This window comes from Harpia harpyja, chromosome 15 (genome assembly GCF_026419915.1).
Source record: "Harpia harpyja isolate bHarHar1 chromosome 15, bHarHar1 primary haplotype, whole genome shotgun sequence".
NCBI classification, from domain to species: domain Eukaryota; kingdom Metazoa; phylum Chordata; class Aves; order Accipitriformes; family Accipitridae; genus Harpia; species Harpia harpyja.
The window spans coordinates 29264204-29287089 of record NC_068954.1 but is presented as its reverse complement, the minus strand read 5'-3'; the positions used below and the strand labels follow the sequence as shown (position 1 = coordinate 29287089).

The following is a 22886-nucleotide window of genomic DNA, read 5'->3' as shown; positions in this document are numbered from 1 at the left end:
TGACCGGCCGCGCCGTCACGCTGGCGCTCCAGCCAATCAGCGCTCAGCTCCCGGCGCTCACTCTCTTCCTCCCCCCCTCCCTCCCGGTGACCTTCGCCCTTTGCCCCCGGGCCGTGACCCGCCAAGATGGCGCTGTCCAGGGTCGGCTGCCGCTGGCTGCTCTGGCGCTTCGGCCCCGGTCCCGGTCCCGCCGCCGGCCTGAGCCGCGCCCGGGGGCTGCTGGAGCCGCGTCCCGCCCGGGGGGCGACGAGGTGAGCGGGGACCGATCCGTCCATCCCCCGCCCCGGTGCCGGTGCCAGCCATCGCCCCCCGGCACCGGCCGTGGCAGCCCCCCCTCAGGGCCACCCGCTCCCTCCATAGCCCCCAGCTCCCCAGATACCGACCACAGCTCCCCCCCCCCCCCCACCCCGGTTACCGGCCTTGTTTCCCCCCCCCCCGCTGCACCTCCCGGGACTGGCCATAGCCCCCACCCGGTCCCCAGCCCGCAGTGCCCCCCCCCGCGACCCCCCCCAGACCTCCCTTACTTACCGTGGTGTCCTTCCCCCCACCCCGTGCCACTCGGCGCTCCCCACCCACCCTCCCCAGCACCAGGCAAGCCCCCCCGTTACCAGCCCTGCTCCCCCACCCTGCCTCTGCCACCTTGACACCCCCCCCCCCAACGCCAAGCACGGCCCCCCACAGGCACTGGGGAAGCCCCCAATGCACCTCCGGGTCCTGGTGCTGACGCCCACCCCCTGCAGCCCCCCCAGCCCTGGCCCTGAGCTCTGTCTCAAGTGGCTCCCCGGACCCGCCAGGGCTGCCCATGCAGGGCAAGGGGGGGGGGTCCCAGCACCCTGTCCCCTCCCTGGGGGCTTTGGGAGTCCCCCAGCCCAGCATCCCACCTCTCTCCGGGCCAACCCCCCCACTTCCTCAGAGCCTTTTCCACAAAACACTGTCAGAAGTAATCGTGGGGGGGTGTGTGGGGGTGTTGGCTGCAGGTCCTCGGTGTGCTACCGCTCCACAAAAGCCGGCTCCAGGTCCGTCCTCGCTGCCCTGGTGTCGAAAGCGAAGCACATCAACGGGAGGTACGAGAGGTTTTTGGAAAGGACCTTCCCCCGTTTCTACGTGCTGTACGCGACTTTCACGAAAGGTGGGTCTCGGGGACGAGGGGATGTTTCCAGTTCTCTGGGGAGAACGGAGGCAGCTGGATGCGCTGCCTGTTCCCTTCCTGGGGCTAAAAACTGCATTGCCGGAGGTGTTTGCCCAGGAATCAGGGACCTGAAGGTGCTCTCTGTTCCAGCAGGAGTCCAAGCGCTCTTTATGGAAGTCAAAGAAATAAGAAAAATCAAATCTAAAATGTCCCGTCAGAGACTGAGTGTTCAGCAGCTTCCCTACCGGGAGATGGAGAGGCTGCGGCAGGTACGATGCGGCGCCTGGGATGCATTTTGGTGCTGTTTGGCTCTGCCTCCCCATGAAAAGGGGCTCGAGTTCGTGTGCGGGGCTTCGGTGGGGGGGTCGGAGAGGCCAATTCCTCCTGGTGAGGCACGTTCCCTGCCTAAAAACAGGGTTTGGAAGCTGGGGCCGGGGCTGTTAATTTTGAGGGAATTTTATGAGTTTGGCATCAGATCCTGATCCTCTCTTCTAATTTTGGAGGCAGTTTCGCAGGGATGTGATCAAGGCCATTCCCATCGGAGTTATCGCTATCCCGCCCTTCGCCAACTTCTTGGTCATCGTCCTGATGTGAGTACCAGCGTCACGGTGACTGCCGGGGCTCGGCTGCAGCCCCAATATTTGGGCTCCTCGATATCTTAAATTTCATGGAACTAGGGTTTTTTTTTTTAGAGTTATAAATCCAGCCAGACAGTCTCCCTTCCTTGCTTCACCTCTCACTGTAATCAAAAATACCCGTAGCCTGACGAGCCCAGCAATCATTTCGCAATACCGGCTCCTGCGTGTCAGCAGCTCACCCAGCTCCCTGTTTCTAGCGTGGCGAAATAATCCCTGGCACGCAGGGAACAGCACTGTCCGTGCTTGGCCGGAGAAACCTCCTTGCACAATTCCCTCCCAGCTGTCTCCGTAGTCCTTCGAACGTCCCTCTCCCTGCCAGCTGTCCTGCTGCCGGAGCTAAATCCCAGCTAAAAACCTGGATTTTTCAATTCTATTCCTTGGCTTTTGTGTCCTGCGGGTGGGTGAGAGCCCCGCTGCGTAAAACAGCGCAGGGCAGAGATCTCCGTGTTGTGTCCAGCCTCGGCCGCAGTGGAGAAGCTCCAGCCGGGCACGGCAGTGATCCGATCACCTGGAACGCTCCTTCCCGAGCTCGCCACAGCCTTTGGAGGAGCAAATCTCCTTCCACAACAAGGTGACCCGCTTAGTGGAGGAGCGAAAGGCTGTGGATGTTGTTTACCTGGACTAGAGTAAAGCCTTTGACAGCATTTCCCACAGTATTTTCCTGGGGAAATGGGCTGCTCATGGCCTGGATGGGTGCACTCTTCACTGGGGCGAGGGCCGGCGGGCTGGCCGGTCCCAGAGCGGCGGCGAAGGGAGTTCGATCCCGCTGGCAGCCGGTGACGATTGGTGTTCCCCGGGGCCCGTACTGGGGCCGGTTCTGTTTAGTATCGTTATCGACGATCTGGAGGAGGGGATCCGTGCACCCTCAGTTTGCCGACGACACCGGGCCGGGCGGGAGCGTTGATCTGCCGGAGGGCCGGAAGGCTCCACAGCGGGATCTGGGCAGGCCGGGTCGACGGGCCGAGGCCAGCGGTGCGAGGTTCGGCAGGGCTGAGGGCCGGGACCTGCACCTGGGTCACAACAGCCCCGCGCACTGGGAAGAGCGGCTGGAAAGCTGCCCGGCGGGGAAGGAGCCGGGGGTGTTGGTCGACAGCCGGCTGAAGATGAGCCGGCCGCTTGCCCGGGTGGCCAAGGTGGCCAGCAGCATCCTGGCTTGTGTCAGAAATGGTGCGGCCAGTGGGACTAGGGAAGGGATCGCCCTCCTGTACTCGGCACCTCGAACGCTGCGTCCGATGTTGGGCCCTCATGACAAGAAAGTCACTGAGGTGCTGCAGCGCGTCCAAAGAAGCCGGTGACGGGTCTAGAGCACCAGTCCTGTGAGGAGCGGCTGAGGGAACAGGGGTTGTTTAGCCTGGAGAAGAGGAGGCTGAGGGGAGACCTCATGGCTCTCTACAACTACCTGAAAGGAGGTTGTAGTGAGGTGGGGGTCGGTCTCTTCTCCCGAGTAACAAGCAATAGGACGAGAGGAAACGGCCTCAAGTTGCACCAGGAGAACTTTAGGTTGGATATGAGGAAAAATTTCTTCACCAAAAGGGTTGTCAAGCACTGGAACAGGCTGCCCAGGGATGTGGTGGAGTCACCGTCCCTGGAGGGATTTACAAGACGTGCAGACGTGGCGCTTAGGGACGTGGTTCAGTGGTGGACTCGGCAGTGTTGGGTTAATGGTCGGACTCGATGATCTTAAAGGTCTTTTCCAACCTCAGTGATTCTGTGATTCCCAAGCTCGCCCCTTTGGAGGAGTGAACATCCACAGCTCGTAGGGGCGAGATGTGCTGCCCCAAGGCAGGACGTTGCTTGCGCCTCTTTCCAGCAGCATGAAATCCGACTGCCCCGGCTTGTGCGTGTGGTTTTCCTCCCTGAATCCCTGTCTCCTCTTCTCTCCAAGGTATTTCTTCCCACGGCAGCTCCTGATCCGCTACTTCTGGACCCCCAACCAGCAGGTTGAGTTCCTGGATGCCTACGATGCCATCCGGAGAGACTCCTATCCGGACGTGGTGGAGAGTTTAGCCCTGGCAGCACGTTCCCTGTCTGAGCCGCAGCTCCAAAAACGCCTGCAGGAGCTCTGCGCCGAGGTACGTCAATGCCGCGGCTGGTATTGCCCGTCCTGCCTGTGCCGCTGCCGCCGCCTCGGCCCTGCCTGGTGGTGACGAACACCCGTGGGAGGTGTCGGCAACGCACACCATGACTCTTTCAGGTGCAGCGAGGTTCCCAGCCACGTGTGGCTGAACTCTATGCTGTGAGAAGTTTGTTTTCGGGATCTCCACTGGGTCTGAACAAGCTCCGGGTGTCTCATGTGGTGAGTGCGGCTTTTCTCCTGCCGGCAGCTCAGAGCTGGCTCTTACTGAAGAGTGTGGAGGTGCTAATCCACTCAATTGTGCCCCAAACGTGGTGTTGTGCCCTAAAACCAGTCCAGTTGTGGATGAAAAGCTGGACATGACCCGGCAATGTGTGCTGACAGCCCAGAAAACCAACCATCTCCTGGGCTGCATCGAAAGCAGCGTGGCCAGCAGGTCGAGGGAGGGGATTCTGCCCCTCTGCTCCGCTCTGGTGAGACCCCTCCGGAGCACTGTGTCCAGCTCTGGGGTCCTCAGCACAGGAAAGACGTGGACCTGCTGGAACAGGTCCCGAGGGGGGCCACAAAAATGATCAGAGGGCTGGAACACCTGCCCTGTGAGGAAAGGCTGAGAGAGTTGGGGTTGTTCAGCCTGGAGAAGAGAAGGCTCCGGGGAGACCTTAGAGAAGCCCCCCAGTACATAACGGGGTAGGTGTGAAAGATGGCGACAGACTTTTTAGCAGGGCCTGCAGCGACAGGACAAGGGGGCATGGTTTTCAACTAAAAGAGGGGAGATTCAGACTGGATATGAAGAACTGTTTTATGCTGAGGGTGGTGAGACACTGGCACAGGGTCCCCAGGGAGGTGGTCCATACCCCATCCCTGGAAACATTCAAGGTCAGTCTTGGGCTTGGAGCAACCTGATCTCATTGAAGATGTCCCTGCTCATGGCAGGGGGGTTGGACTGGATGGCCTTTGAAGGTCCCTTCCCACCCAAACCATTCTCTGATCCCATGAAAACAGCCCCAGAATGAGACTGTTTGTCTGTCCTCACTGTAGGTCCCTGGCTTAGTGGGACCATCGGCCACAGCTGAGCCATCCCACACATCTGAACTCACCCCAGACACCCTCATCCAGCCCAGGACAGAGCTTGTGTCTCTGGACACCAGCTCCCTGCCCCGCTCGTTGGGCCAGGCAGCCAAGCTGGGCGTAACGAAAACTGCCAGGGACAGCTCAGGGTTTCAGCATGGGCAGGACAATTAGCCAGATAATTAAAGGGGAACAAAATACAGGGCATGTCTGGAACGGGAGAGGCTTTGTTTGATTTAAGTTGTGCCTGAATGGGTCAGACACCCATTTTTGGAGGGGTGAGACACCCTCACCAGTGACTGTGCCCTTCTTTTCCCTCACAGAAAGCCCTGAGCCAGGTCCTGTTTCTGACCCCTCACTTGCCGGCCTTTTTCCTGAGGCATCGCCTGCGGAGCCACGTCTTGGAAATCCGGCACCTGGACCGTGCCATGCTGCGCCTGGGCTTGGGCCAGCTGTCCGAGGAGGAGCTGAAAGCGGTGAGGATGGTTCCTTCAGCCCCACACCGGCTGCTTCACCCTGGGGTTGCGTCATCCCGGCCCTCCCTGGTTGTTAGCAGAGCTGCGTCGGGGCACGGCACGTTCCTCCAGACCCACTGCGAGGCGGATTGCAGCCGCTCTCCTCCGGGAAGTGGTTTTCTGAGCCCATTTTCTGTGTTGGGACCACGCCGGGGCACCACGGGGCATGGTTCACCATTGCTTAGCCCCTCTTCATGCTGAGGAAGGATCACGGCGTGATCCCTGGCGTTTCGTGTGACCCAGAGTGCCCATCCCTGAACGTGTCTGTATTTTTTTTCCTCTTCCCTGCTCTGCAGGCTTGTTACCTCCGTGGCCTGAACTCCACTCACCTCGGCATGTCCGAGTGCAGAGCGTGGCTGGAGCAGTGGCTGGGGCTCTCCTGCAAGCTGCAAGGTAATGGTGGCTGAAGGGCAGCTCCTGCCTGGTGGGACAGCGGGGACCTGGGAGTCTCTTGAGTTTCTCTGGGCACAGGGAGTGTCGGTTCTGGGGAAATTTGGGGTAAACAGTGGCTTTATCCCCCTCTGGGCTGCCCCACCGATCTCCTGGGGCCTCGTCCCCGAGAGGAGGACATGGTGGAGCATGCTGGCTCTCTCTGGGGACATGTCCGTGTGGAATACCCGCAAGGGACAGCCTGTGCTCGGCTGTCCCTGTCCCACAGAGACCTCGTGGTGGCAGATTCGAGCCCCGTAGCAACACCAGGGGAAGCAAAACTGGAGCAGGAGGAAAACGGGGGATCTGGAGCAGAGCAAAAAACCCCCAGAGAAAGGGGCTGGGGGTGAGGGGGAGCCCCGCAGCCTCTGGTGCTGCCTCGGCAGCTCAGGATGAGCACGTTTGGAGCGATTGGGCTGCAGCAGTGCTGCTCTGACCTCGCTCTTGTATTTTTTCAGCTTCTGAAGCTTCGCTCCTGGCGAACAGCATGGTCCTGCTGTCCCTCAACTATGTCAGGGCCAAGGAGTGATGGCCGAGCCGCCAGCTGCGCACCCTCACCCCGGCATCGTGCGTCAACTTGGCGATTCCCAGCCTGGCGCCGCAAAAAAACCTGCCTTTCGGTGACGTGAAACCACAGCCCGGAGTCAGCGAGAAGGGCCCCGATGCTGCCGCTGGGGCGAAGATACAATTCCCTCCCTCCTGCACTGGAGGTTTGTGCCGGCGCCGTCTCTTCTCTTCCCCTTCGTGCCGTCAGAGCGGGCTGGTGATGTCACGGGGCTGAGCCCCGTCCCTGCCTTCCACGTCCAGGGGAGGCGGCTTCACTGTTCTGGCTCTTAAACTGTGTCACTTTTTAACTACGGGAGGGGAGCACAAGTGTCTCCGCTGCCTGTGGATGCTTCCCTTAGTATCTCGTAATAGTGGGCTCCGTTCAGCTTGGGTTTTGCTGCTCTATGCCTCAAACGGAGGGTTTTACTTAGTTTCTTTACTCCACTGAGCAGTCTTAAATATAAAAATCTCCCTGAGGGGTTAAGAAAAGACCCCAAATCCCCGTGCGACCTTACCCGCAGCCTTGGGGGGGTTCCCTGCGGGAGGGTTCCTTGTTTGGCTGCAGCTGCCTCCCGGAGCATCCCCATCACAGTCCCTCATCTGGGGAGCCCTCGCCACCGGCGCTGGCTGATGGGGGGAGGATGCCGGGGCTGGAAACGCCGCTGTTGACACAAATGGCGTTAGAAAGGCAGCACTGAACTGCACTGACGCCTTCGGCGGAGGCCACGGCCTGCGTTTGTCAAGTTCTGCCTAATTAGATCTTAGCCCTGCGCTTTCTGCTTGGCGGAGGTGGCTCCGAGGGCTTTAGCGGCAGCTCCCCGCTGCAGGCTGCGTTGAGGGGGTTAAAACCCACCGTGTCTCACCTCATCCCGTCACTGCATGAGAAATACCCAGCTGTTGAGTGAATTTAAATCATCTTTAAGTGTTTTATTAAAGAGAAAAGCAAGCGAGTGGCTCAAGCATCTCTCTGGAGGCCCCTCTGCACCTCCTGTGCTGTGAAATACTCCGTGTCCCACCAGCGGCTCCTCCACCCGTGGACAGGGCATGCTACCACCTGGAAAAAAATCTCCTTTTTTAAGCATTATTCTGGTATAAAGGAGGAGTAGAAATCACCCACGTGTGTGCCAGGCCAGCTCCGAGCTCCTCCCTCACCTCTTGGAGAAGAAAACCTTTCCCCTCACCCCCTAGCCTTGCTGTTTTTGCAGGAATTCAAGACCCCAACCAAGAGGAATTCACCGGGGTGGGTGTAACCCCCTTTAAGACGCAACTCGCCATCCAAGTTTGAGCATTTCTTTTATTTTTACACTTAAATATTCTCTTTAAATACAGCATTATCACCATGAAAAGAACAGAAAAGGCCAGAAAAAAAACCAAAAACCATATGCAGAGGACAAGCTTTGGATTCACACTGGAAAATTAAAAACAAAAAAGCCACCTTAGACAGTGTGAGACGGGGAGGTTTAGGAGTCGCAGAGTTGCTGTTGTTTAAATAGGATGAGGAGCCGGGGACGCCTGGATTTCGGCGGTGCGATAGTGCCGCGGCTCCCGCAGCACCCCGGTAGCACCAGAGAGGAGATGGGCTGTTTGGTTTCTTACACGGCGACGAGTTGAGCAGGAGCCAGCGCGGAACCAGCGTTAGTGTCAGTGAGTACGTTTAAAACGAACAAAAATAATAATAAAAGGCAGAATTTGCTTTCATTGCACTATTAACAGCATAGTTATCTTTGTAAAAAATAGAATAAATCCTATTAGTTCTTTGCTTATTGTGAAAGCACCCATCCTAACCAGTGTCTTAGGATTCATTCTGTCAGTTGACGGAGCCTCCGGGCTCGCCTAACGCCTAACGAGCCACCTCCCTGGGGCAAGCAGGTCCTGACCTGGCTGCGGTCGGCCGGGACACAGAGCTGGGGAGGGAGTGTGGAGTCCGTTGAAAATAAAAAAGGGGGGAAATAAAAGACGTTAACCCATTCAAGTGTCACCATTTGCTCCGGTTTTGCAGCTCGGAGTTGCTCCGTTTCGTGCAGGAGCTGAAAAACCCCCACAGCCAAACCAGTGGCAGCTCCCTGCCGGGAAGGGACGCGGGGACATCGCCGGTGAAGCGCCCAACAAGGGGGTAAGGCTTTGTTCCTCCCAAATTTAGCCCTTGTATGCTGGCTGAGGGCAGGGAGAGCTGCTGCCGGAATTGGTGCCGGCTGGTAATGTGCCCCGAGCCCACTCCGGTTTGGAAACCAGCTCCTTCCCCCTCCGCTCTGCCCCGGGAGAAGGGGACAGTGTCCCCAGGGGCTCAGTCCTGGCAGAGAGGGAGGGGAGGGGTGGGGAAGAGCCACTTTGCCAGGCTTAAGGCTCAGTTGGAACCACTCGCCGAGGCGGTGAGAGCAGCGAAGGGGTTTTAAACCCCTTTAAACACCTTTTGACAGAGGGAGGTGACCGCCAGGAGCACAAGAACTACCTTAACCCCCCCCCCCCCCCCCCCCAAAATAATTAAAGCACTTCATCAGACTGCAGTTCCCTGCCCCCCCCCAATTTACCCTGCTCTCCAGCTGGAATGTTTCCCCTTCGAGCAGCTCCGGGGTTGTTTTCCGAGAAGACGCGAGGGCGGCAGCTGCGGGGCTGTATTGGATTGAACCCTCCGGCAGGGGAAGCTCGTGGGCATCAGGGGCTCTTCACCCCCACCGCTTCCCCCGATTCTCGCCTTAAAAAAGACTGGATTTTGCTCAGCCCGAGTCCAATAAATGGCGGGGCAGGGGGGACGGAGGGGAGATGCTTCCCCTTGACCAGGAGGAGGCTGGAGCAAGGGCGGAGGTTAAAGCTACTGGGGAGAAGGAAGAGGAGCGTCACGCCGGGTCCCACCGGGTCCGGCCCCTTGAGACCTGCAATGGGGCCGGTTTTGGCAGGAAGCAAAGGGGGGGGCCCCGGCCCGGCGCTGGGGGAGCCAGGGGGGGTGGAAAGTGCTTTTACTGCCTGGCCAGTGGACGCAGCAGCCCAGTGCCTTGACCATTCCTCGAGGCCAGCATGGTGCACAAGGATGGACAGACGGACACGGTTCTCCATCACGGTCATGCCATGGCTGCGAAGGGCTCAAACTCTTCAAATCCCAGCAGTTAAAACCCCCCCAAATTTTCTAGGAGAGTTTGCAGGCTGCGGTCTCACCCCTCTTGTGCAATTAGAGCCTCCCCGCTGGCTCTGGGTGCTTCCTGATCCATCCTGGCCCCTCATGCCGGCTGCGGTGGCCGGTGGGGCAGTGCCATAGGGAAGGGGCTGGAGCAGCACTCGGAGGCGCTGGGTTGTGACACGGCCCAGTAAACATTCATTAAAAAAAAAAAGGGGGGGGGGGGGGGGAAATAAAGGAAAAAAGTCTTTTTTCATTAAAAAACAGAGGGCAGAGGTGTCCTGGCAGCCTGGGGCTACGGTGGGGGCAGCTCAGGGGGAGGAGGATGGGAAGGAGCAGCCATGGGAAGCAGGAGGCTCCAGGTCAGGAATGTCCTGGCGCGCAGGTGGCAACCGAGCAGCTGCCGGCATCGGCCGAGCCATGAAAACCGTCTCTGCCAGGCAAGCGAAAGGCTCCTGGCATCAGGCGAGGGGATGCCGTTTAAAATCCTCTGTACAAAGCAGCCCCTGCTCTTCCCCCACCCCCCAAATTAAATAACCACCAGTGGCTGCTGCCAGTCCATAAAATATTATTGTCAATAAATAAATGAGCGCCGAGGAGGGGGGGGGGGGGGGGGAAAGGGCCACTCACACGGGCAGGACAGGCCCCAGCGAGCGCTCCTCGGCGGAGGGCGGCTCGTGCGCCCGCTCCAGGGCTTGCTCCGGTGGCACGGGGGACGGGGAACGCGGGCAGCGGGCAGCAGCCACCGCTCGGCAGCCCTCAGAGGATGGAGCAGCCTCCGGGGACGAGGGAGGATTTCGGGATGCTTCCCCCTTGCTCGCAGCAGCGGCGGCTCGGCTGCAAGTCACCACCGGGACGGGGAGGACGCTGAGGTTCTTCTCGCTCAGGCAGGAGGACGGTGCCGGCGGCTCTGCCGGGCTGCTCTCGCCCTTGACACCCAGCACCGGCCTCTGCTCCACCTGGTAGTAGACCACAGGTCCATCGTTCAAGTAGGGCTGGTCGCCCACCGCCGAGGCTGCCGGCTCCGAGCCGTCGGCAAAGCAGAGGACGGACGAGCCCGGAGGTAACTGGGCTTGGATGAGGATGGGGGCGGCAAGACCTGGGCACAAACCCTCCGGCACGGCCAGGGGCTCCTCCAGGATGCAAACGCCCAAGCTCTCCACGCTGGAGCCGTTGCTGGAGTCTTCCTCAGCCTTCAGCCTCTCCAACTCCTCCGCCGTTTGCAGGTGCATGACGGCCGTCTCGTTCTCCGCCATGAACTCCTGGAAGTCCTGCGTTTCGGCTGGCTGCGGCCCCAGCCAGTCGCTAGCGGAGCCGTGAGCGGCGGCAGCGGCCGCCTCCTCCTCCGGCGCCGGTGGCCGCCCACCCTGACGCTTGTTCTCCAGCTCCAGCTTCATGATGGTGTGGAGGTAGTGAGTCCGCACCCGGATAGGATTGAATTCGATCCGACCGGCCATGTTACCGCAACCATCCCGGGAGCAGCCGCAGGGGAAGGACATGCGATCCACCTGGCAGGGAGATGGAGACGTGGCAGCTTCAGGATCCCAGAGGATCCCTCCCCAGAGCCTAAAATCCACCCTGGCGCTGCCTGACCTTGGGAATTTGGTGCTGGGGGAAGTGTTTCCCCTGCTGGGTGTCCCCAAAACAACCTGGAGCTGCACCCCAGCCCCTCCAGGAGCAGCTGGCACCCAAGGAGAGCACAGGCACACCAGCACCAGGACGAGCCCCGGCAACCTGGTTTCACCACTGGCATCTCTTTCCCCGACTCACCTGGCATTTAATCCCTGCCTGGCTGCAGGCACAAGCCTCCGGGTCGCAGTAGAGGCGGCAGTCGCAGCCGCACTCCTCCCGGGACAGGCGGATGGCCCGCAGCTCCTGCTTCTCCTCAGCATCGATGCGGTGAACACCGGAGGCTCGCAGCAGAGCTCGGCGGCGTTTGGTGGGCAACGGCTGCAGGAAGAAGTAGTCGTCCACCTCCACGTTCTCCACGTCGATGTCGTCATCCGAGACGTCCTCCAGCGTCAGGCCGTCCGCCTCCTCCGACTCCACCGTGCCGTTCTTGGTGAGCTGCGGAGCAGAGTCAGCGCCCGCCCAGGGGGGACACACTGAGCCGCGGCGATGAGGCAGGATGGAGGATGTATGTCCCTCCACCCGGCTCCTGGTCCCCCAACGACCACCCACCACCCCAGCTCAGAGCCTTCCCTTGCCCCCCAGCACTGAGCGGGGTCCAGCACGGTGAGCTGAGGCCCCCGCAGAGCCATTCCCATGCGATTCTGCCCCCCAAGCCAGACTGTGGGTGGGCTTGTGGCAGTTTATAGGAGAAAGAAGGGGAAAAAAATTAAATAACAGGAGAATTAGAGCAGAGAATCCCTTTTCTGTCTTCCCTCCGCTACGGCGCCCTGCAAATAGTGAGATAAAAGGAGGGTGCTGCTGCTTAAAATACCAGAGCAGCGGCAGCAATGGAGCTGCAGAGCATCCCCCTCCGGTTGTCCCTGAGGAAAATGAGGTTTGAAAGCAACAGAGGGGCCAGAGCCGGATCCTGCAACGCGCCTTCACCTCCCTGCTCTGGTCCTTCAACCTCCCTCCCTGCGCACTCAAACACCCCCAGATCTTGGCACTGAGGGTAAATGAGGGTCCCCAGCCCTCTGAAACCGGCACATGTGGAGGCAGCAGATGGAGAGGGCCGTGGCCTCCTGAGGAGCTGGTGGAAAAGCCTATGTTTAAAAAAAAAAAAAAAAAAGAAAAAAATAAAGCAAATAAAGAGGCAGCCGGGTGGATTTACCCAAAGCAGGCTGTCACAGCAGTGGGAGCCAGATCACAGGCTCTGCAGAGCATCCCGCTGAGCAGAGCCCAACCTCTGGGCAACGCCCGAGGGCACAGATCCAACCCCAGACGGGTTGGAGAACAGGCAGAGCCACCCAAGATCCTGATCTTCCCCCGACGCAGCCTGGCTGCCTCCTCCCAGACTGGAATTTCTACTGGCATGGACCTGGTGAGGTTTGGCCGACAGCTCCGAACGCAGCACAGGTTGATGCTGCCTGGCCGGCTCCCCATGCAGGTGCAGCATCGACACAAAAAAGACGTAAAAGAAATAGAAAGGAAGAGCTTAGTGGCAATAAATCCATCCCCAGCTGATCTGAACTGGCAGCCTGGATGTCTCTCCTCCGACCTGGCTTACACTCAAGCTCCACCAAAGCTCAGCAAGGTGTTTGCCGGCTGCGGCATTGCCCGGGTTTCACCAGCGACATCCTGCTTCCCCGGCAATACCTTCATTTTCTTGGCGTGGAGTTTTTCTTCCTTGAGGTGCTCCCGTAGGATCTCCCGGTGATTCACCTCCTGCTCCTGGGCGAACTCGCAGAGCGTGTAGTGGCGGACGGAGTTGTGGCGTTGGGCCATGCCCAGGGAGCTGCCGCCCTGGCTGGGGACGCTGGTGAAGCCCTGGCGTCGGGCGAAGTAGTAGACGGTCACTTGGTCGAAGCGGACATTCTTCCTGCGAAGCTGCTTCTGCCGCTTCAGGATGGAGGTGGCTGCGGGGCAGGGGGAGGAAGGCAGAGAGGGGCTGTTAGGAGCAAAAAACCCCTTGGGGGTCCTGTGAAGACCTCCCACCCCACTGGAAAAGGACTTTTCTGCAAGCCCCTGAGCCCCTGGGCTCCCAGGAGCAGGTCGAGCTCGTGCTGGTGGCCCTGAGCTGGCTTTGGGTGATGGCTGCATCTACACGGGCTGCGCTCGATTCCACCGAGACCAACCCCATTAATCCCCGTACCCCTACAAAATCATCACCCCGTTCAGCCACCAAAATATCTCAGCAGGGGCGAATGCTGGGAAGGGGATAGAAAAGGTCCAGGATGGACCTTGGACAACTGGTTTGGGGTCTAATATTTGAAATTCCCCAGGGCCTGGCATGACCCGTACTCATGGGACAGGCGAGCAGGTCTCTGCTCATCGCCCCAAACGGGTTACAAGGGATGAGCAGGGGAAGAGCGGAGCCAGCCCCACATCCAGGTGCCTCGTGCTTGACGGCAGAGGCACCCGGAGACTGGGAACGCGGACGGGGACCATCCCCGACCACTCACGTATGAAGCCGGTGGAGCTGGAGGGGTTGACGCTGTCGCAGCTGTCGGCACTGTCGCTGTTGGAGATCTCCGAGATGTCCGAGTTGGAGCCCGGCGAGCCCACGTCCGCATCCTCAAACTTCCTCTTGAGGCCGGCGCTCGCGATCGCATCCATTTGGCCACGGTTCGCATGGAGAGCCGGCGGGCGGCAAGGGGGGGTGCTTTGCCACCAGCTTTCCGGAGCCAGCCCCCGGAGCTGCCGGCGGGCTCACCGCGTCCCTGCAGACAAGGCAAGAAGCTGTAACAGCATTTTGGATAAGCCAGCATCACTCGGGATAACCAGGAAAAGTTTTACCGGCTCTTAAGAGCAGTTTCTCCCCATCCCTGTCCTCCCCACCCCAGATAAAGCCTCTGATCCCCAAAATGCTACTGTTCTCCTACAAGTTCTCCGAGGCGAGCCCATCCTCCCCCTGCCTGGTCTGCAGGAGGGAGCTTGCGCGTGGTTAATGTTATTTAATGATATCCTTTAATTTTTGGGCAGCCCTGGAGGGGTCAGGCGGTTGGGCAGGGTGATGGCTGCAGCTCCCTCCCAACTAAACTCTTCTGTTCTAAACCGATTCATAACCAAATTAACCGAAAGTGAAAAGAGACACCAGTTTTATAGAGAAAGGAGCTCGCGCTGCCCCGGCATGGCCGACCACCATGCATTTTGCCTGTGAAATAACCTTTGCCGGCAGCTCGGTGCTCCCGTTAACTCCCTTGCTAAAAAACCCTAAAGCTTAAAACAACCTCGGGACGTGCCAGGGGTTACCCTAACGTCGCTGACGACAGATCGGCGGCTCCATCCAAGACATAGGGAGGGAAAAAGCCCCTGTAGGATTTTGCTGCGAGAGTCTCCGGCATTTTCCTGCCCCCTCATTAATGCCTACGTGCTCCAAAAAAGGCAGCTTGCCCACGGGAAGCCTGGAAATGCACGGCTCCAGCTCAGGCGAGGAATTTTTAGGAGCTGATCCTCCGGTGGGGAAGACTGGCGAGCATCGCTCTGCATCCGCCCGATGCTTTCGGGTCACCCCAACACCAGCGGCTTTGGCTTTTGAACCGAGCCCAGGACATCCCTCGTCCCTGTCCCCAGGGCCAGGCTGGAGCGGGAAGCTTCCCGGGGAGCCCAGCATCCACCCGGTTGTGCCATCTCCTCTCCTCTCCTCTCCTCTCCGCTTTCTGTCCCCTCCGCTCCAACCGCCGTTCTCATGGCAACGGAACAACCGGCTTCGAAAAAAAGCATGTCAGCCAACAGCATCCCTGCGGAACCCCGGGACACGGCAATCTCGGAGCAGGGGGATCAGAGGGTTTTCGGATACGATTTTGGGGGGGCAAATGGGTAACGGGAGGCACTGCCCGCCCCGGCATAAAGCTCAGGGATGGGCTCCGCATTGCCTCCGGCATCTTTAAAGCCAAAAAGGAAACGCCGGTGCCCTTATCCCCCAAAAAAGGATGCGCTGGTGCCAAAGCCACAGCAGCACCGGGGCTGCGGTGAAGCCCTTGAGCAGGGTGCGATTTCCCAGCCCAGCCTGGGTTTAAATATGGCTTTTTGGGGTATTTAGTTGTAGGTAAATTGCTTATTCCTATTGCTAAAGGAGGGGAAAAAGCAGCCATTGAGCCAGCATAAGCATCAGCCCAATTAAGGAGCTGATTTAATGACACCGATCCTGCACACGATGCGAGGGGAAAAGCGGAGGCATCGCTGCCACCACGTCCCTGAACCCCCCATCGTGTTTTACCACCTCCATCACCCCAAAATGGCCCCGTTTCTGTGCCCAGGAGGTCCCCGGCGGGTGCTGCCTGCGCAGTGATGGTCATCCCAGGGCTCAGCTGCCTTCGTTGGCCTCGTTTAGGAAGGAGATAATTAACGAGGAGAGTCTCTGTGGTTTCTCCTATTCCCTCCAATGCAAATCTTCAAAATATCATCTAAAACCCCTCTCCTCCGCGTGCTCACGGCGAGGAAAATCAGCAACGGCGTCTGGGCGGACACCCCCACCTGCGGCATCAAACTCCAGCTGGGGATGGAGACCAGATCCTTTCCTGGATGGATCCATCGGGAGATGGTTCGTATTAGTAGTGTTTCTTATAAAGGACCAACTCGCCGCGCTGGGGGGGGGCTCAAAACCACCCCAGAGTTGGGGGAAATGAATCCAAAGCCGGCAAGGTGGGCACCCACCCAAGGGTGCTGCCTCGAGGGACGGCTGGGGCTGAGGACGGGGAGCCGGGAGCGGCGAGGAGCTCGGGGAGACGCCGCAGGGGATGAGGCAGCCGGAAAATGAAGTTTTCATCTCATTTCTGCACAGTAGAAGCTCCCCTGCTCGCACGGGCATCCTCTTCCTCCTCCATCGGCGCAGCAACAGCTGCCCCCGTGCGATGCAAAGGCCGGTTTAATTCACTTATTAGCTCAAATTACTTTTCTTTTTTGAAATAAAACCCCCCACTTTGGAAAATACGCAGAGCTCAGAGGCGAGCCCGGCAGCTCAGAAGGCCCAGCACGGAGCGGGGGGCTGCGTGCCCGGAGAAGTCCCCGGAGCCTCTTCCGAAGGAGGTTGGGAGACCCTCGCCCTCGCGTTGGGATTGCGCTCTGCGGCAGCGTGAGTTTTGGCCCTGAGGTCGGGGTCTGGCTTAAGCGACGGTTTAAGGAACGAGGGGGCTAAAAAGCCAGCAGGGACGCTCATCGCAGACTCATCCCACAGGGAAAGCCTCTCCTCCCTCCTCACCTCCTGAACCAAAGACACAGCTGGGGGGAAAAAAAAAAAAATCTATTACTGATGGTGGCAGGAGTCAAAGTGGGGGGGGGAAAAATGAAAATAAACCTTTTGCAGGTTTTATTCAGTTTTTCAATGGAGATAAAGCCCCAAGGAGGGGATTTGGCATGGGGAAAGAAGAAAAAAAACCTTGACTCAAATACTGTGCTCCACAGGAAGCTCCATGCGACCCTGATTCCCCTTCTTTCCGCTATTAAGTCACACCAAAAGGAGCTCAACTAAAAATATTAATTTTTCCCATGTCAGCAGCTGCTGGAATTGCCTTTGGGAGCGGGGAAGGGTTCACGGGAGAGGAGAGAGACGGGACTCGCGTGATTACGGATGCAAAGAGCCTCCCGAGACAGAGCCGGTCCAGCCATGGGTCTCCAAGATCCGATTGGAAAAACCTGCCGGCTCAAAGCTCATCCGGGGTTGATTAATGACCCAGATCATCACAAGTAATTAATGCTGTCATGCTGCAAACCCCCCCCCGCTCCCGGTTTGCCGGTTCCCAGCTTTCAGGAGAGGTGGAAGGGTGGGAGCATCTCTGGGTGAGGGATGCTCCGTGGTCCCCAAAGCTCATTTGCCGACGCCAACAGATCCGCCGCCCTCGGTCCGGGTCCCACTAACAAGTTTTGTTTCACCTCCTGTGACTCGGGCATCACCTTCGATGATCCTTGATCCACGTTAGATGCGCTGCTGGGCTGCTCCTCCATCACAGCTTGTCTGGGTGGAGACCGAAATAGCAATTCCAGAGCGACGAGCGGTTTTTATTTCCAGATATTGAGAGTAATTAGTAATTACCAGGCAGGGACCCTCTGAGCATCCTGCAGATTTTGTGATCCTCCGGGCATCCTGTGGATGTGGCCACTCCTGAAAATCTCGCACGGATCCAGGGCTCCGGGACCAAGTGACTCAGAGGATGCTCAAGGTTTCCTCCTCATATTTGCTCCCCTCTACAAACTGTTTTAACCGCGTCCCTCGAGCATCAGGTTTTGCAGGGGGAGGCCAGTTTAAATAAGTTTCCTGTAAAAACCAAGAGCCAAAAGCAGATCCTGACAAAGCCTCCCAGGGTTTCGAGGTATCAGATACAGGGGGATGGGATTATTTCAGCAGCTGGATGAGGAGAGGGTGGGAATGATATGCAAGAAGGAAGGAAATAAATATATAATAGACAGGGAGAGACCCTTGGGCTAAGCAGCAGCCTGCCAGGCATTAGAGAAGCATCCTGACCCTGTCCTGGTTGATAATGGGTGTATTTGAGACCGGATCACGGCACACAGGATAAAGCCAGAAAAATACAACCAAGGAATAACCAAAGGAGCCCATTTTATTCCATCGCAGCGCTCGGCGTCTCCCGGGAAGGCAATGCTGGAGCGCAAAGACAGCGCCAGCGGCTGGAAGGAGCCAGGCTGCAATTTCGTATTCCCTCCACCCCCCGAGATAAGGATGGCTCTCGGCAGCAATTTCAACGGGAAAACGTCTCACCCCCGGGGTGAAACCCACCCAAAAAGGGTCTCCTCCTCCGGCAGCTCCCTTTCCCAGCTTGGCTCTCTCTCTCGTTACCAATTATGCAGCAGGATTAGCATTGCCGGGGATGACACGGCAGCATCACTGCAGAGCATCATGCCGTGACGTTGGGGGGGGAGCGTGCCGAGCACCCCCTGTTCGCCGCCGCCCCCCAAAAGCAACCGCAGCCCCATAGCTTTGCGGTCGTGCAGAACAAAACACCCTTCAGTGCTCCCTGGTAAGCGGAAAAGGAGCTCCCACCATCGCCCCGAAGGCCCCCCGAGTTGTCCAGCAAAGCCCCGAACCCCACCGACGGCGGGGAAACAGGCGTTTATCATCGAGGAAAAACAAACAGAACCCCATGGTGAACCCAAACCCTCACTCTGCGCTTCCTCCAAAGAGCAGATAAATCAGCTCACCTTCTCAAGGACAGCCGACGGGATGGGGAGCCCCTGCGACACCCCCCCGGGGCAGCAGAAGGGCTTTGGTTTACGTTTGGCACCACTTGGGAAGGGTCCGGCACACTCGAGCACGTGGCCGGACCCAGCGGAGCACGTAAACCTCCCTCCAAGGGGAAAAAACAATTAAGCTCACACTCGATAATCGCTGCAGAATTAAACCAGGAGCCGGCAAAAACTGTCGGATCCGGAGGCACTTCCACCGGCTCAACGCCCAGCACGGCGCATGCTGCTCCCGGCCCATGCATTATCCAGGTGTTATCCCAGGGCAGGAATTAGTGCAGAAGCTCATATCGATGAGCTGAGAAACAAGATTAAATAATTTGTGCCCCGCCAGGATGGTTGGAATGGCTGCTTGGCCACCGTGAAGAGTTCAGCAGTTCGGCTCCTTGACAAATGAGTCGTCGGAGGCTTTCCCAAAGGATTCGGCCGTTGGCCTCCACAGCCAGAAGGTTGATGGATTCGCTGGGCTGCGTTTCAGGGATGCTGCGGCCGGTCGGCACGCTGGAGATCTGAGTTCAGCCTGGGTCGGTCCTTACCGGCACTTCAGTGAGCAACGCGCCTTGGGTTTTTATGACAAACGGCAGAAGAGTTGGTTTCCTCTTCTATGCTGCTGCTAACGAGCGCAGCTAACGAGCAAATCTAGGCTACAGCTCCCACGGCTCAAGCACCGCTGGCGCTGGAGCCTGCGCTTACGCAACCAGCATCACAATCGGTAGCGATGGGTCCGGGTTGTCCTAGAGCCCCGAATCACCTCGGCGTACCTGCTGACGGTGGGCAGATCTTCCCACGCTGCTGCCCGGCCTCCTGGGGAGGGTCAGGCGGGGGCTACGGAAAAGGTTGGTCCCAAAATTCCCATCTCGGTCCCTTTGCCCGTCACCGGAATCAAGTCATAAAGGCGGGTCGTCCACCCCTACGTTGCGCGCGGCGGCTCCACAGAACGCCTCGATCCAAAGACCCCGAAGGGCGAGGAAGACCCTGAAGGCGGGAGGACGAGAAACCGTGAAGGTGATGGCACGGGAGACCACCGCCGCGGTGGTCCCGCTGGTCCAGCTCCTCCCGAGGGCGAGTGTGGGGTTGCTGAGCTCCTAGATGCTCTTCTCAGCTGGGCGAGAGGGGTCAGACCTCCCGTGCCGGCTGCCGGGCTCCTTCCAGACAGCGGCCACGGCTACGGCCGGTCGGAGGCTGCTGGTCCTGGCCGTCGCACCACGAGGAAACCACGGAGCGCCGGAGCTCGTGGGACCGCCGAGCGTCGGAGCCCGCTCCCGCGTGGAGCTCGGCTCCTGCCGCAATAACGCCGGCGAGGGTCGCGGCCACGGCGCGGGCTGGGCGAGGAGGAACCTTCCTCCTGGGCCCACCGCCACCCACCAAATGGAGGGGGGGATCATCCCAGCCCCCTCCTCATCTCCTGATGTCCGGGATGGGGGGCAATGACCCCTGCAATGACACCCCCCCCCCCCCCGAACGCCCCCCGCCTTTGGGGACACCAGACCAGGACCCCCACGATGGCTTCTCCTCCAGGCCAACCTGCGTCCCACCATCATCACCGGCTCCTTCCCACCGCCCCGCGGCTTCTTGGGGACCCACGTAATGCCCCCCCCCCCCCCAACCCTGCCTCCACCCCAGTGTGACCACCCCCCCCCACATCCCCTATAGGTCCCGAGAGAGCAAAGCAGCTATAAGGGCACCCCATGTCTTCCATAGGACCCTCAGCCCCCCCATATCCCTCATAGCCCCCCCGTAACCCTCATAGCCCCCTTCAGGTACAGGAGAAGGAAGAACCCCAGCTGCAAGGGCCCCCCCCCATCCCCTATAGCCCCCCCCAAATATATGGGTGCCCCATGCACCTTGCAGGCCCCCCAAACACAGGAGAGGGCAGAGCCCCAGCTGCAAGGGCCCCCCCCCCCATCCCCTACAGGCCCGTGACTGTAAGGGACCCCCACATCCCCTAGGCCTCCCCAGCTGGAAAAGGCCCCCCCCGACCCCCTATAGCCCCCCCAGCTGTAAGGGTCCCCCATATCCCCTATAGCTTCTCCAGCTGGAAGGCAGGCCCACATCCCCTACAGGTCCCTACATCCTCTGTAGCCCCCCCCCACATCCTCTATACACCCCCCCAGCAAGAAAACAAACCTCCATCCCCTATAGGCTCCCACAGCTATAAGGTCCCCCCACCCCCTATATGCCCCCCCCAGCTAGAAAAGACCCCTCCATCCCCTACAGGCCTCTACATCCCCTACAGACACCCCCCCCCAGCTATAAGCCCCCCCATCCCCTATAGGCTCCCACAGCTATAAGGTCCCCCCACCCCCTATAGGCCCCTACATCGCCTATACGCCCCCCCCAGCTAGAAAAGACCCCTCCATCCCCTACAGCCCTCCCAACCCCTATAAGCCCCCATCCCCTATAGACCTCTACATCCCCTATAGATCCCCCCCAGCTATAAGCCCCCCCATCCCCTACAAGCTCCCCCAGCTGTAAGGTCCCCCCATCCCCTACAGCCCCCCCCATCCCTTATAGCGCCCCCCCATCCCCCTATAACTCCCCAGCTCCAAGAGGACGGAGAGACCACCCCCCCCCAAACCGCTATGTCTCCCCCCCCCCAGCCCACCGGGGCAGGAGAGGGGCAGCGAGGCGGGACCCCCCCCCCTCCCTTCCCCCCCCCCCCCACTCACCGGGTCCCCACGGGCGGGGCGGGGGCGGCTCCGGGGGGGGGTGGAGGGGGTGGGGGGGGGAAGGGGGGGGGAAGGAGGGGTGGGGGGGGTGGGGGGGGGGGGGGCGGCTGGGCGCGCGCTGGGGCTGCGGCCGCGCGGACCCGCCCCAGCCGCCGCTCGCCGACAACAATGGGGCCGCCGGCGCTGCGCCGCCCCTTATATACCCCGCGTCACGTGACGGACACGCCCCCCCGCCTCGCTCCCACCACCGCCCGCACCGCGGGGCACGCTGGGAAAGCGAGTCCGGTGGCCGGAGCGGGAGGCGCGGCCGCGGGGCACGTCGGGAAATGTAGTGCGGAAGTGGGGGGGGGGGGGGAGGTGGGCCTGCTCCCCTCGCCCCCACCGGGACCCAGCTCAGGGTCTTGGGGGAACTTCACCCCCTCGGGGGCTGGGGAAGGGCCTGAAGCGGAGACACGGAAGCGGGGAGCACCCCAACCTGCTACTGGGGGGTAGGGGGCCGTGGGGGGGTCCAGGCCGCAGCCCCGGGCTCTGTGGAAACCCAGCTGGAGGAGGCGGGGGGGGGGTGGCCGAAAGCTGCCCGGCAGAGGAGTCTAGACAAGAGATTAGCGAGGCTGGAAACAGCGGGAAGGGGCCAAAAGCGCCTTATTTTAGCAATAACGGACCAGCTGCAGCTCTCGGGGGGGGCGGGGGGCACAGGCACCTCGCCACAGGGGAGGGGGGTCGACCGGCTTGTGGGCACGGGGCGGGGGGGCCGGCCGTGGCCTGTCCTCAGCCCTCCCGGCCCAGGGGCATGGCGGTGGCCGGCCAGCCGCCCCCCCCTTGAAGGCAGCGAGCCCCCTGCTCCCTCTTCCCCAGGCTCCCAGTGCGAGGCTGAAGAGGGCTGAGGCTGAAGAGGGCTGCAGGCATCAAGGTGACCGACCGGCTCCACAGGGGTCTCCCCCCGCTTTGGCTTCTCCCCCCCCCTTCACGAGACCCCCCGCACTCACCTCAGCTCGGCAGCCCCTCTGACACGCTCCTCCCGAGGCGAGCTCCCGCAGCGCTTCCCCCTGGATTACGGATTAGTTGAGTTGCTAACTAATAAGCAGGTCAAATTATAGGATTAAAAAATCCTCTTCATCTCCCCCCTTGTTTCCAGCCAGCAACTGGGGCTGGAGGAAGGACTGGCCTGTTGCTACCCCCATCCATCTGGGGGCTTTCGTTCTCCTCCCAGAGCCGCCACGCGCGACAAATCACTTCGCCGGCGTTTTCCTCATCCGATAGGATTAAAATCAGCCGCACGCACCCAGCAACATCAATACAAAGCGTTTACCAAGCCTGTGTCACTACCGTACAGGTCCATCGCACTTCTGGCATGCTAACAGAAAAAACAATTAAAATACACGTTGTCTTAACCACCGGAGGTAGCCAAACACGTACAAAAGGCGAGCGGCCAAAACACAAGCCCCTCTGCCCATGGAGCTCACGGTCCGGCTGCTGCCCAGCATTCATGGGGAGAAGCGAGCAAAATTATTCCATTTTTTAATGACTTTTCTTGGCATCTTTACCCCTGACTGATTTACAAGGCTTTGGCAGCTCAGGGCAGGACCTGCAGCGGCTCGGGGTGTGCTCGTATCTCTGGTCCAGGGTTAGAGAAGCGAGCTGCCTCAAAGCCAGGCAAGGAGACCAAGAGACCTCCTCCTCGCTGCTGGAATTAGCAGCCAGTGCCTTGCTTTGTCCCCAGAGTTCATGTGGGGATCCTGGATACCCGTTGCCAGTACTCGGCTACAACCATTCCCAGGATTAACCTCTGGATCCTCCAGTTCCTCACCAACCCCGACATTACCCAGCTCTGGAAGCAGCTGGGAGGCGATTTTGGGGGTGAGGGGGAGCCACCGCAGTCCTGAACAACGGTTTCGGGGAGC

General features: G+C 59.8%; 2 protein-coding genes across 7 annotated transcripts; one reads left to right on the top strand and one right to left on the bottom strand.

Annotated features, from left to right (window-relative positions):
- The first annotated feature begins 108 nt into the window (after nucleotides 1-108).
- Nucleotides 109-7346, top strand: LETMD1 (LETM1 domain containing 1). Its single transcript, XM_052809809.1, has 9 exons — nucleotides 109-251; nucleotides 978-1129; nucleotides 1283-1398; nucleotides 1637-1719; nucleotides 3653-3839; nucleotides 3962-4063; nucleotides 5233-5385; nucleotides 5721-5817; nucleotides 6312-7346. The coding sequence occupies exons 1-9, from the start codon at nucleotides 127-129 to the stop codon at nucleotides 6380-6382; spliced, it is 1086 nt and encodes a 361-aa protein (XP_052665769.1). The 5' UTR covers nucleotides 109-126; the 3' UTR covers nucleotides 6383-7346.
- A 327-nt stretch (nucleotides 7347-7673) lies between these two features.
- On the bottom strand, nucleotides 7674-21991 carry CSRNP2 (cysteine and serine rich nuclear protein 2). 6 transcript variants are annotated; one of them, XM_052809798.1, is made up of 6 exons: nucleotides 15342-16339; nucleotides 13582-13839; nucleotides 12776-13035; nucleotides 11279-11575; nucleotides 10608-11016; nucleotides 10134-10467 (listed from the first exon to the last, which is right to left on the bottom strand). In XM_052809798.1, the coding sequence occupies exons 2-6, from the start codon at nucleotides 13733-13735 to the stop codon at nucleotides 10268-10270; spliced, it is 1320 nt and encodes a 439-aa protein (XP_052665758.1). In that variant the 5' UTR covers nucleotides 13736-13839; nucleotides 15342-16339; the 3' UTR covers nucleotides 10134-10267. The 6 variants fall into 6 exon arrangements, with proteins under 6 accessions (XP_052665757.1, XP_052665755.1, XP_052665753.1 ...); XM_052809797.1 differs by lacking the exon at nucleotides 15342-16339 and adding an exon at nucleotides 21972-21991 and having other exon boundaries at nucleotides 7674-11016; XM_052809795.1 differs by lacking the exon at nucleotides 15342-16339 and adding an exon at nucleotides 20986-21048 and having other exon boundaries at nucleotides 7674-11016.
- Nucleotides 21992-22886: the final 895 nt, after the last annotated feature.